Below are 13171 nucleotides of genomic sequence, written 5' to 3'. Positions count from 1 at the left end.
GTGATCTAACCTGTTATCCATCCAAGCCTGTTTCCCCACAAGGGCTAATCGAGGCTGAATACGCAGGGGCTCCTTTTACAAGATGGCCTATATAAAGCAAAGATAATGCCAGCTGGTGCTGTTTGAAAGGACACCTTGGGAAAAGCAAATATCTCACTTTAAACAGAGATAATGAACAGCTTGATCTACAACCTTGTTCCAATGCTGTATGTATGATGCTCTAAACATTTTCCTGGACATAGATAGGCGATTGAAACGGAAATGTAATACTAGTAAAATGTGTGTTTGAAAATATTGTGTAATATATTTTGAAATAAATGATGAGATTGATTGAAAACATCAGATAGATGCCTAGATGGACTACAATGTTAAAATAAAAAATGGTAATGCTAAAATGGCTTTCAGTGTCCAGGGTATGATTTGTGTAATATCAGTGACCTAATTTTTTTTTAGTTTGAAATACATAGCATTATGAGTAATGTATTATGGGTGGGTTTATAACAGGTGTTCTCACAGAAATATTAAGCTTCAGAATACATTGTTTTAGATTACAATTATAATTTGTGAGGTAGAATAGCAATAATTACACTCATGTGAAAGAATGTTTGGATACAAGGCACAAAATCATCCAGTTAACAATAGAAATTACAACTGCCAAATCAATGAATATGTAAAATATTTTTGTTACTTTGACTTTTCTCTTGCCTTCTAATGAGATCTTTTCTTTTCTCCAGTATATGCTTTCTCTCCAATCCCATTCACTGTCAGATTTAGTATTTCTCCTCCAGATCCCATTTCACCTCTGTTTTTTTAAAAAACAACAGCACCTTTGTTTAAAAAATAAAATGAAAGAAGTTATTAGTAATTAATTTCTTATGACACAGATCTCTTCTTAGATAGACGATAAAGGTTGCAATCCAGGACCCTCAAACCCATTGATCTCAATATGATCTATCTATTGAGTTGATAGGGATAAGGTTGTGCTGTAAGAACATGGAAGGGAAGATTCAAAATCCAGTAGATTTTATTAGTTTGTGTTGGGAATTGCACTTAACTCATTTTAGATAGAAGAGTTTACATTTCATGCTTCTGGTAATTCACAGGCACTTCAAAGAAGTTTGATACATGTGAATCCTTCTCAACATCCAGCAGCATTTCGGAAAATCAAGTCCTGGTTTTCTTAGTATTTGCATATCTTTGGAAAGATGATGATGGTGGCTTTCCTTCTGTGGGTCATCTTGGCTCGAGGCATTGTGGCACGTTGCAGTCCAAACAAAGCAGGTAAAATAGCTGCATACTATTCCAGCTATCTTAACCTTTTGCAGTTAAATACGCTTCAAACTGCTTAGTTTTATTTATCAAGAGATCCATTCATTACAACCTGTTTATTACAATGTATATATGGGCTTGGATTGCAAGTTCTCTGACTGCCAGTGCAAGGACTGTTGCATTAGCATAATATTGGTTGTTGCAGTATGAACCTAGTGAAAAATGGTCACACATCAGGTGGCACAATAGATGGTGCAACACAGAGGTGGCAAGCCTTGTTTCACCGCTTGAGGCAAAACGAGAATGTGCTGTGTGCTCCATGAGATCTCATGAGATTGTGATTAGATTGTTTGGACCGTGTATTGGCTTTTCCATTGCCATTGGTCACCTCATCACTGAAACCCAGTAGTGGAACACAAATTGTTGGATTTAAGGGCCTGTTGCTTTCATAAATGGTGGCTTAATGTGAGATGGTATCCCTGTTCTTGCTTTGGAAGTGTAATTTGGAGATTGCGGGGAAATAGTTGAAAGAGGCTAATATCTTTCCCAGCTTCTTTGGAGTGTGTCACACATAATAGTACCTGCAATAGTGCCTTTGTCTAGATAAAGGAAAGAACTTATCTGAATCACTGTCCCTAGCCCCTGTTAAGGGTGCCTGTTAAACTGGTAACGGCAGTAGTTAAACTGAAATGTTTAACTGATTATTATTTTCCTCTTTAATTCAGTGCTTTTTTTTTCCTGGAGGGACACAGAGGGAATCATACCCCTAAACATTTTGTGAATCTAATTTTGCCCTCATTGAGGGGCAGTACAGTATTTCAATATGAGTAGGAAAATGACAGTACCCCTAAACATCTTTTTGAGGGGGGGGAAGCACTGCTTTAATTGCAAACTGATGTGTAAATGTGGAAAATTGAATACGGGAAATGAGAAATTGAGTGAAACTGAAAGTGACAGATTCACCCAGCTGAACATTATGTGGCATGGACATACCTGGCAGGCATCCTAATGAACATTAGGGTTGGAGCCTGCTGCCTTCTACCACATGCATTTACTGTATTGAATGTAGTGCGAACGTCTGGAGAAACTACTAGCTGCCAAGCTGAAAACATGATTTGTGTCCAGGCTTACCAGAGCTAAGCCTTAGAACTTGTGTTTTCACTGATGAGGCCAGGCTGGCATTTGCAAAATAATGATAGAGGCGCATTTTGTAATCACTTAACCATGCTCTAGTAGTGCTTCCTCCCCCCCCTTTATTTTTTATTTTTTTTTTACTTCTAGATGCCATTTTGGTGTACTGTTATCCTAAAACCATAATTGCAAGAATCCCCGAATGTCCTTATGGATGGGAAGTTAATCAATTGGCTCTTGGAGGAATTTGCTACAACGGGGTCCACGAGTCAGGATATTACCAGTTTACAATCCCAGATTTGTCACCCAAAAATAAGTCATACTGTGGAACTCAATCTGATGTAAGTAGCCAAAGTATAAACGCTTTCTTCCCTAAGTTGGATGGTGACTGTGTCCAATAAATGTCTGAAGCTCTCCATGCCTTCCTGAGACTTTCACCAGTTTTACAACTTTTTTATTTATAATTTGGAAAACAATAGATTCACAATATCTCTTATACCTTTTCAATATTGTTTTATATAGGTCCATTGTTAAAATTTATATTTGATCCCTGATAGCTTCACCCTGATAGAACACACACTGCTGGCCCTATCCATTCAGTGTACAAGCATTTAAAATGACATCTGTACAGCTCTGTGCACTAGGGAGATTTTCACAGTTGCGGCACATGCGCAATCATGGGTCCCACACCACACACCCCTATGCAGACCCTGTACTAAATATGTGTATACCTAGGGCTAACAGTGCAGCTCAACTCCTACTTTACACATTCCCTTGTACATGTGGGGAAGATCTGAATGGAGATTTGGGTGTGTGTTTATGTCTAATCCATCTGATAACTACTGTACAAGACATTTCAAAAAATAAAATAAAGCACTGCAAATCTATTTCACAGTTGCAGAGGGACTCTAGATTACAGAGGTGATATTTATTACCCAGCCTAAAAATATGAAGTTTGGAGCCGAAAAACCCACAGACTTCAATGACCAACTTATTTACAGGCCATGACTTTTTGTTGGCAGAAGTCTATTTCACCAGATCAGTCACAGTGTGCTTCCCGCATGCTCTCTCATGCGTGTTTACACTTTCGGAAACTTGAGATAATGTAGAAGTGAACTCTTGACGTGACTGTGCAAAACAAAAATGGTGTATGCAGTGTCACTGTTTACATCTTGATCTTTTCATGGTTGCAGTTCAAAAGCCCCATCTATCATTTCTACAACTCCATCGTCTCCAATGACACCTCCGTGATTGTGAAGAGCCAGCCTGTAAACTACTCATTTACATGCACATACCATGCAAACTATCTGGTGAACCACGCTGCCTTTGACCAAAGGTAACTCTGCCTTGATTCAATTGGCCTTCGTCTTCTAGCATATGCCTCACTCTGCATTCAACAGTGTATGATTCAGTCATGTGACATTTCCTGCCTCTTTTAGAGTGGCAACTATTCATGTGAAGAATGGCAGCTCCGGTTCATTTGAAAGCCAGCTGTCCCTCAACTTCTATTCTGTAAGTACCCTCTGTGTCTGTCTGCTGATTTCCACTGTAAATTTTTCAATGGGTGCAATGGTGAAGTGAAGAGGCCAAAAATATGCAAATGCATAGGTGACTGCCTCCATTTTACCAAATGTAAATGAAAAATTTGATTGTAGACAATCTGTTAGAAATATTACTCTTTGGGGGTACCATAGGCTACACAAACTAGCGAGCCGTAACAATGGTTTTTAGTGAGATTGCAGCAAATTTTTGCCATCAATCCAGTCATGCATTCTTCCATTCCATTTCCCTTCCTCCCACATTCCCCCCCCTTTTTTAACCCTCTCCAGCATTCCATGGCCTTAAGCATGCTCATCCTCACTGGACTTCCCATCCCTTAGTTTCCCCCTAAACCATTATTATTATTTCTTGTGCTTCCTCCAAGCCTATGGATACCTTCTCACCGGTGTGTGGTTAATGCTGTTTCGGCTATGTGGCATTCCGAAAATGTAGTTTGCTATTAGTATGCATAACAGGCTACAAGCACAAGGGTTTCCTATTAGTCTGTATAATAGGATGTGTGCATGTGCATTCATCACTTAAGCATTTCTTATGCAATATTATAAACAGCTTGTATATTTGGGTTAAATCAATAATTCAATGGAGTTCTGCTTGTGGAATGGCATGATTTCAGGCCTTGGCTCTCCCTGTGCCCCCCAAATCTGCCCGAGGTGGTTTGGAGTCCCTTTAGAGGGCCTGGGGGATGTAGGTAGAAATGGTGAAACTCCCCTCTTCTCCACTTCTGGTCAATGGAGCTTCACCTGTATCCAAACTCATTCTGCAAATGGAAGAACTTCTCCCATTCACAGAATGGCAGCTTTGCATTGTGTTTCTGGTACAGTGGTGCCTTGCTTAACGAATGCCTTGCTTAATGAAATTTCCGCTTAACGAAAGGATTTTTCGAGCAGAGGTTGCCTCGCTAGACGAATTCGTTTTACAAAAAATTCGTCTAACGAATCGCGGTTTCCCATAGGAATGCATTGAAATTCAATTAATGCGTTCCTATGGGCAAAAAAAAAATTCAATGCATTCCTATGGGATTCGCTAGATGAATTTTTCGTTATAAGAAAAGACCCGTGGAACGAATTAAATTTGTCTAGCGAGGCACCACTGTAGTGTGGTGTGGGCTCTGTACTATTCATAGTGTGACAAGAAGTTTCACTTATATAAATCATCGCTTGATGTTGTAGTCACTGGGTGATAATGGGCACGCATGTATCAACTCACTTAGTTTTTGCACCAGAGGCCAGAGCCACAATTTGACTGTAACCATGTAGATTTAAGATTTTTAATTTATGGGCCCCTTGGCTGGCATGGTGAACATATGCCTTGCAGCAAAACAATTCATTACTTATGTAAGCATCTGCTGTATTATAGGCTGGTCTGGTACCACTCAATTATTCTATGGGCTTGAATTATGTTAATTCAAATTTTGTAGCAAACGAACCCAGCATTGAGATTCTTCCCTACATGACACCACACATGCCCTTAGGATCCGATTGTTTATTGAACTGATCATGTAACAATGTACTATGCAGACTGCTTTCTACATCATCTGTATATATTTGCAGTTCCAAACCCCAGTCCAAGTACTGTACTCTCAGCACTAGTGCTGTAACTGACGCCATTAAACCCTCCCGAAAGCCACAAACAAAGGGCAATGACTATCTTGTCTTTTAGGTCTCGCTACGCATAGAAGTTCCTTTCATTCCCCCTGAAATTTGCCTAGCTATCCTCTGAATCGAGAAGATGCTCATTGTTCTCCTGGGATCTTTATTCCGCTTTGTGTTTGGTTCCTTGTGTTTGTTCCAGGTTATAAGGCTTTTAACTGAAAGTTCTAACCCCCTTTCAGCATTTTGGTACAGTATGTGTGAGCACACTCAGTGCCTGAATAGAAATCAACTCCAAATCTCTTTCTGTCAAATTTCAGACAGAGGGTGGCCCAGATTTTGCCATGAATAACTGAAGAGGCCAGACCTCAAGATACTCTAGCAGAGATTCTCTCCATGGGGTCAGGTGACTGACGTTTTCCCATGACCCTAAAGTAATAGAATGTCACGGAAACTGCACTGTGTTGGTGTTTATAATCCTTGTTTCAGCACACCTAGAATAAAAGACTGTTGGAAATTTGTCTATAACAGTTACTTAACTAGCTGTGGCTTGGGGATGAATTGTGCTAAACAGGAGAGGAGAATGCTGTTGTGTTTGTGGGTTTCCTACAGGCATGTGCCTGGCCACTGTGAGAATAGGGTGCAGGACTAGTTGAGCCATTGGCCTGATCCAGCAGCCTTACTTTGTGTTCTTATGGATTTATGCATATTTCACAAGCTTGTGTGGCTTGGCTATTTATCAACTTCTTTTTTCAGAATTAAATTTGTTGTGCCTGAGTTTTTTCTGTTCTTCTGAAAAACTGTTATACTATTAAGAATCGGCTGGAACCCAACAAGTGGTTTGACACTGACCGATGGAGCCTTTTTGAGCACTGAAATAACTAACATAGCTCAGTGTCAGAACACATACTTTGCCTGCAAACCGCCCACAATACTGAGCTAAATGGTCCGACTTGGTATAAGGCAGCTTCTTCTATTCCTAATTCAATGTAATTATCGTGAGAGAGAACCTGGGGGGAGGGGGGAGAGTTCAGTTGCAAAGTCATTTCACTATCTTTCTTTCTGACAATTTTCCACATCACAAATATCTTGCATAGCATGCATCCCTGAATCAATTTTGTACTTTTGTCATCTCACCCAGCACTTTTAGCATTGGAATTTGAGAAGACGTGTGATTTGATGCTTGATGGAGAATTTGTGCCTTGCTCATCTGAGAAATGTGTGGTTTTCCTCATTCAATGCTGCATGGCTGGCTATGGCGAACTGGTAGTTGGACGTTGCCAATAAATGGTTTCCCCCCCCTCTGATATTGATAAGCTTGTTGCTGTCCTTTTTATGTGGCTGTGATTTGCATGGAATAGTTCCTTCTAAGCCACATTTCTTGAGCTTTCATTGAAGCATTACACCCTCGACTTCAAGGCATCCTGTTGTTGAGCCAACTTAGGGCAAACATCAGAAGAATGTTAAGAAAAACAAATGAAACACAGATACAAAAAAAGGGGGAAACGAAGTGGAAATTGCTGGTGACAGAGTAACTTTGCTGACATTATATCTAATTGTTAAGCTTTTGCTGTCCCTCCTTTGCATTACTAACCCATTCCTCCATTTTCCCTCTCAGAATGCCAAGTTTACAATCAAGAAGGAAGCCCCCTTCGTAGTTGAAACTTCAGAAATTGGTTCAGACATATTTGCTGGCGTAGAAGCAAAGGGATTAAGTAGCAGGTGCAACTTTTCATCAGTCAACTCCAATGTGAAATTATCATTGAAATTTTCACTCGTCTGGTACTCACATCTCTTTGTCTCCTCAGATTTAAAGTAGTTCTGACTAACTGTTGGGCAACCCCCTCATCAGAATATTTCTTTCCAGTCCAGTGGCCTCTGATAACTAAGGGGTAGGTAAATTTGTGAGAAGGTCGACATAAACATTACTCACATGAAATGGAACTGTTGTGGGTAAGCATATCTTAAGAAACCAATGCCACCCTGAAGTTGTTTTTATTGCTTTATTTAATTTTTTAAAAAAGAAAACAACAATTAAAAACAGTTCAGTACATATTCGAACATAGAAATCATAAATCATTTTACAGTTTCAATACCTTCCTCTCCCCCTCCCCCCTCCCCATGCTTCCCTTCACCCATGTATGATCTTCTTTGCCTATTATTCTTTTTGTTATTGTTGCGGTGCCCACTATCTTATTTACCATGTCATTACTCTTCTATTGTATTTTCTATCTCCTTGCAGCATATTTTAATTATAGCATATTAAATTTCAAACTCCAGCACCAACTTTTTCCATATATTCCTTTACACATTCCCACTCTTTCTTATTTTCTTGATTAGAGCACCCTCTAATTGATGCTGTTAGTTTTGCCATCTCTGCAAACTCAGACATTTTAATGCTCCATTCTACTACTTCAGGTGTTTTATCAGATTTCCAACTTTTTGCCAATAGGATTCTGGCTGCTGCGGTTGCGTACAGGAATACATTCCTTTTATCCTTAAGTTAATAGAATAAAATTTAGGCTAGACTTATTGTCACCTGAAGTACTTTTCTAGTAATATTATACAACTCAGGCCCCAAATATATCAAAGACCACCTCCTTCACTCTTGGGTGCTGAGATCGGAAGAGGGGGCCTCTTGGTAGTTTCTCTGTCCTCAGGGGCTTGGAGGATGGCAGCCCGGGAGAGGGCATTGTCTGTGGTGGCCCCTAAGTTGTGGAATTCCCTCCCCACAGAGGCACAACTGGCAGCTTCATTATCCAGTTTCTGGAGAATGCTGAAGACATACCTCTGACTTTTGACATTTGAGGTGCATGGTTTTAGGACCCACCTTATTGTTATTATTGTAGGTTGTTTTAATAATAATAATAATAATAATAATAATAATAATAATAATAATAATAATATTGTGCTTTAATGTTGTAACCCACCCTTGGACCTTAGGGTGAAGGGCAGGTAAAAAATAGTACATAGTGTTTGCCAGTTAGTATATGATGTAGTTTGAGCAAATCATTAGGGGTTTTGATCCAAGGTTTCACTTCCTGTAGTGGTGATTTTTTTTACACCAAGTGATGGCCAAGTTGATGCTCTCCAGATGTTGGACTACCATTCCCATCAGCCCCAGCCAACACAGACATTGGTCAAAGATGATGGGAGTTTCAGACCAACAACATTTATAGGACAAGGACACTGTTTTGGCTACCCTGTTCTCTGCAACATTACTACTGTTTTTAATCGACCAGAAATATATAGGACAGACAGTTCACTCTCTCATTTTTGTCCAATCACAGCTTCTTTTTACACAACTGAATCTAACATTCAGAGGTACTCAGTTTGTCATAGAAACCATGCTATGTTCTTGCAATAGCCGCAATAAATACAGTGGTAGTATTAGAGATAGTAGAAGAAGGAGTGCCTTATTGTTCTTCTCATTCTAAGAGTGCCTGTTATCATGTGACTCAGGTGCCCAACAGATGACACCATCATAGTGCATGAAAATGGGAAAGACAGCCGAGCGACCTTCCAGTTTAATGCATTTCGGTTCCGGAATATTCCCAAACTCTCCAAGGTGTGGCTGCACTGTGAGACGCATGTATGTGACAGTGAGAAGTTATCGTGCCCTGTGGTAAGTTTTTTGTGCGTCACAATTAAGAATGAAGTCTAGCCTGCAAAAAACCACATTTCCGAGGGCCTATTAAAGTGGTGATAAGGAATTTTGATTGAACCTAGAAGAAGAAGAAGAAGAAGAAGAAGAAGAAGAAGAAGAAGAAGAAGAAGAAGAAGAAGAAGAAGAAGAAGAAGAAGAAGAAGATATTTCTCTTTTTGTTACAACAACTTAAGATTTTGCTGGACTGGGTAGACTGCAAGTTTTGGCGCAATCCCATGGTTCCAACCCCTTCCCTGCCTTAAAGGTCCTTGGGCCAAACAGTCACTGTCTCTCAGCCTAGCCCACTTCACGGTGTTATTGGAAAAGTAATATAGAGTAGACGTCACCATGCTTCCCCGATCTCCTTAGGGCAGGGGTTTAGAACCTTTGAGAGGAATTTAACATTGCACTACTATGGTCATTCTATTAGCACAAGCATTTCTGCTTGTCCAGTGCAATGCTCTTCTGGGGTTGTCCCCAAATATTTGGGGATGGACTGGGGGGGGGGAGAGGAGAGGGAAGTTCCACTGTGCTAGCAGGATTCATTGTCCTGCTAGCACATCAGTTTCATTGAATCCAACCTTGCGGTCATCCAGATGTTAGACTCCAACTCCCATCTTCTCCAGCCAGTATTGCCAGTACTCAGGGATTATGGAAATTACAGTCTAGAAATATCTGGATGTCCATAAATTCTATATCCTTGCCTTAGAGGAGGACAACTTCAATAAATGGAAATTAGAAAATTATGGTTCTTCTCACTAGGAGGAGCTAGGGCAACACACAGGACAATGTTTGTTTGTGAATAAATTGTTTCTAGATTCCAAACCTACCCAGGGCTCCTCTTGGAGGTGGATTTAGGGGAGCACGAGTCCAGTTCGGTAACCCTGGGCACTGCAACTACAATGTAGAATGGAAAGCAAAAGGGGGGAGGTAGCAAACTTTGGTGTTGCGCGAGGGAGCGGCAGGAAAAAATCCTGGCCATTACGATACCTGCATATGCAACTTCATTCCTCCGTATACCCATGGATACATGTGGCTAAATAGCAGATAATCAGCACACACCTTTTTGATTTTGGAAAGGAACTGCCAACAGTTTTCTTTGATTCTTCGTTTTGGGTCAACTTGAAACAAAAGCAGAACAGCCAAATCTTGTCTGATTGCTATCGCTACCATCTGGCAGCTGGCTAACCTGCTGGAAAAGTGATGGATGGAGGTATCACGTTGCAGCACATCTCTGGGAGAATTTAGAGCATGAAACATGTAATAATAATAATACTTCATTACCGGTATTTATACCCCACCCATGTGGCTGGGTGATAGAACATCAAGCATTAAAAACTTTCCTAAACAGGGCTGCCTTCAGTGTTAAACCATGTGACATTGGAAACTGAATTAAGACACTACTCATTGCCCAGAAATCACCAACTTATCTCAGGCCAGAAAATATATTTGGATGGTATTTTCTTTTATTACAATGAATTTGAATAAACCATGCAGGGAAGAATACTCTGATGTTCCATTAAGTACCCTGCAGTGCTTTGTTCTTAGGAACTATTTGTTCTTAAGAACTATTTACCTTGAACTGGAGTCATACACCCCCCTCAGCGCTGTATGTTTAAACCCTGTTTTGAGCAGTTACCCTTGATCTTTTCTGACAAAACTGAACTGAAATGAGGCAAATGAGACTGCTGGTCTGGAGATCCCACCCTTAGCCCTGTGGTGACTCTTCCTTCTGTCTCCAAGAACTTGTGATTTAGGCTGAAACCTCTCTACATTTTCCTGGAAGTGAGCTCTATTGAACAACATGGGGCTTGGTTGGACCGCAATTCCAACCCCTGATCTGCAGCACTAGCAAGAGGCTGGTTGAAAGGTCTTCCTCCGCCCTGCCCAAAACAGATCTACTGGCCTCATCCCATGGTATGATGCTGACATCATGCTGGCATGGAACTCCTAGTTCCATCTACTAAAAGTGTAGGCAAGTGGAAGTACCATCAGCGGGACTCCCATTGACAGTAGCCTACAAAAAACTGCAAATAGGTTTGGGAGTGAAAAATAAGCTGGCCCCATGATCCATTGGACCCCAGGCCACCCCTGCTGTCTTCATTTGAAGGCACTGGGCACAGTTCAGGATTTTAGAAATAAATATTGATCAAGCAAATCGTTTTCTTTGTTACTTTTAAGATATGTACAAATCGGAGACAACGAATGGAGCCAACAGGTGGTGTTTTAATGGCCGAACTCACTGTGAACAGTAAGTGCAGAAGGATATTTTGATTTATAATTAGGGTGCTACGTTGTGAAACAGTTTATTCTTTACCTGAAAATGGGAGGAGGCACCACTATATTAATGCTGCCCTTAGATGAAAAGGTAGGATAATTAATCCACCTCTTCAGTAGAAATGCAAAAACTTACTGGGCCTGATTTCTGATGCAGGTGTTTCGGATTAACTGGTGTGGGCTGGTTTCCAATATCCTCCTAATAGATTACATCTATTACTAGGGAAATTCTTCAAATGTGGGGATGAAATATCAACTCTTTTTAAGTTGGACCCAGGAGGTGGGGTCGATCCATTCTGCCCCAGGTGTCATCACTGAGGGGGGTGACATTCTGTGCGCCGCCCACTCATTATTCCCGTCTACTGCGACCTGTCAGGGGAAGTGGGGAGCTGTGCCACTTTGCTGTTTTGAGAGCCCCGTGCTCCTGGGCTGCTGGAGGAGGCAGGCAGGCAGGCAGGGAGAGGACGGGAAGAGGCAAACAAGTGGAGGTTGGAGGGAAGGATAGAAGCTCCCTCAGCTCAGGACCCAAACCCTATAACCCCAAAGAAAGCTCAACAACTATGGTCAACCCTCCCCCAAAGAAGCTCAACAGTTTTGGCCAACCCTTCCCTTAAAAAAAGCTGAACAACTCCTGGCAATGACAATGGGTAGATCAGAGCCAATCTTTTTATACTGTGAGTAGATTGCAGTCTCTTGTGAGTCCAAATAGATTTCAATGTGTGTGTGGGGGGGGACATTTCTGCACCGGGTACCACCTGACCTTGCTATGCCACTGGTTGGATGCAGAACTCTTGGGAGTCCTGCTCCAAATGAAGTTTGTCCCCTTCCACTAACCATTACTCCCCTGCCAAGCCAAAAGCAAATATATATTAATCGCGGTGGACTTTGGTAATCTTTGGTAGAATGGCACCCTGAATGAGGCCAAAATCTGGTGCCCCCAAATGAATCTTCTCAATGATGGATCTTCTCAATTTGGGACCCTCTCAGCTCAGCGCCCTGTATGGGGGAGCTGCCTGAACCACCCTAAATCCTGCACTGTATTAAACTTGCAAAAGTAGGAGGAGAGGTATTACTAGACACAGGCGATACCTTGCAGGTTTTATCCTTAGTTGGAAACGATACTTCTGGGCACGTTCTGGTATGTTATTTCCAGCCAGGGATTATGCAATTTGTAGATTCCCTGCAAATGGAGATGGAGAAGATTATACTTCTCTGCAGCGAGAAATTGTGGTCAAGGATGACCGGGGATTTGTAGCTTTCTTTGTCTCATTAATCAGTTCAGAAGAAATTCAGTAGAGTCATTTGACCTAAGGACACTGAGATCACAAAGAAGGGTGTTCCAAAGCAGCCATACAAGGTGTATGGAACATATAATGACATAGGTAGTTCCTATGTCCATCTAGCTCAGAACTGTCTACACAAACTGACAGCAGGTCTCCGAGTTCTACCTGGAGATGCTGGGGATTGAACCTTCGGCATTCAAAACAGATGCTTTACCTCTGAGCTGTGGTCCTTTCAGCAACAGTAGGGTTGGAGGCTAACTCTGAGATTTCAGTAACTCCTGGTGTGCCTCAAGACTTTATAGTCTCCAAGTTTTGAGGGGACCTACACATGTTGCAGGGCACACTTTCGATTTATAATTTTGCATTGCCCAGTGTTTTGTTGAGCTGAAATGGCCTTGAGTTTAGACCCCATTCCA

General features: G+C 41.3%; 1 protein-coding gene across 1 annotated transcript; it reads left to right on the top strand.

Annotated features, from left to right (window-relative positions):
• The first annotated feature begins 1205 nt into the window (after window positions 1-1205).
• On the top strand, window positions 1206-12768 carry TECTB (tectorin beta). Its single transcript, XM_088669875.1, has 9 exons — window positions 1206-1281; window positions 2551-2741; window positions 3594-3736; window positions 3840-3912; window positions 7168-7271; window positions 7358-7441; window positions 9012-9174; window positions 11377-11446; window positions 12626-12768. The coding sequence occupies exons 1-9, from the start codon at window positions 1206-1208 to the stop codon at window positions 12766-12768; spliced, it is 1047 nt and encodes a 348-aa protein (XP_088526001.1).
• The last annotated feature ends 403 nt before the right edge of the window (window positions 12769-13171 follow it).

The sequence above is a fragment of the Zootoca vivipara genome, chromosome 5 (genome assembly GCF_965207765.1).
Source record: "Zootoca vivipara chromosome 5, rZooViv2.hap1.1, whole genome shotgun sequence".
Lineage (NCBI taxonomy): Eukaryota > Metazoa > Chordata > Lepidosauria > Squamata > Lacertidae > Zootoca > Zootoca vivipara.
The sequence above is the reverse complement of the archived record's forward strand: the minus strand, read 5'-3'. Positions and strand labels throughout refer to the sequence as shown.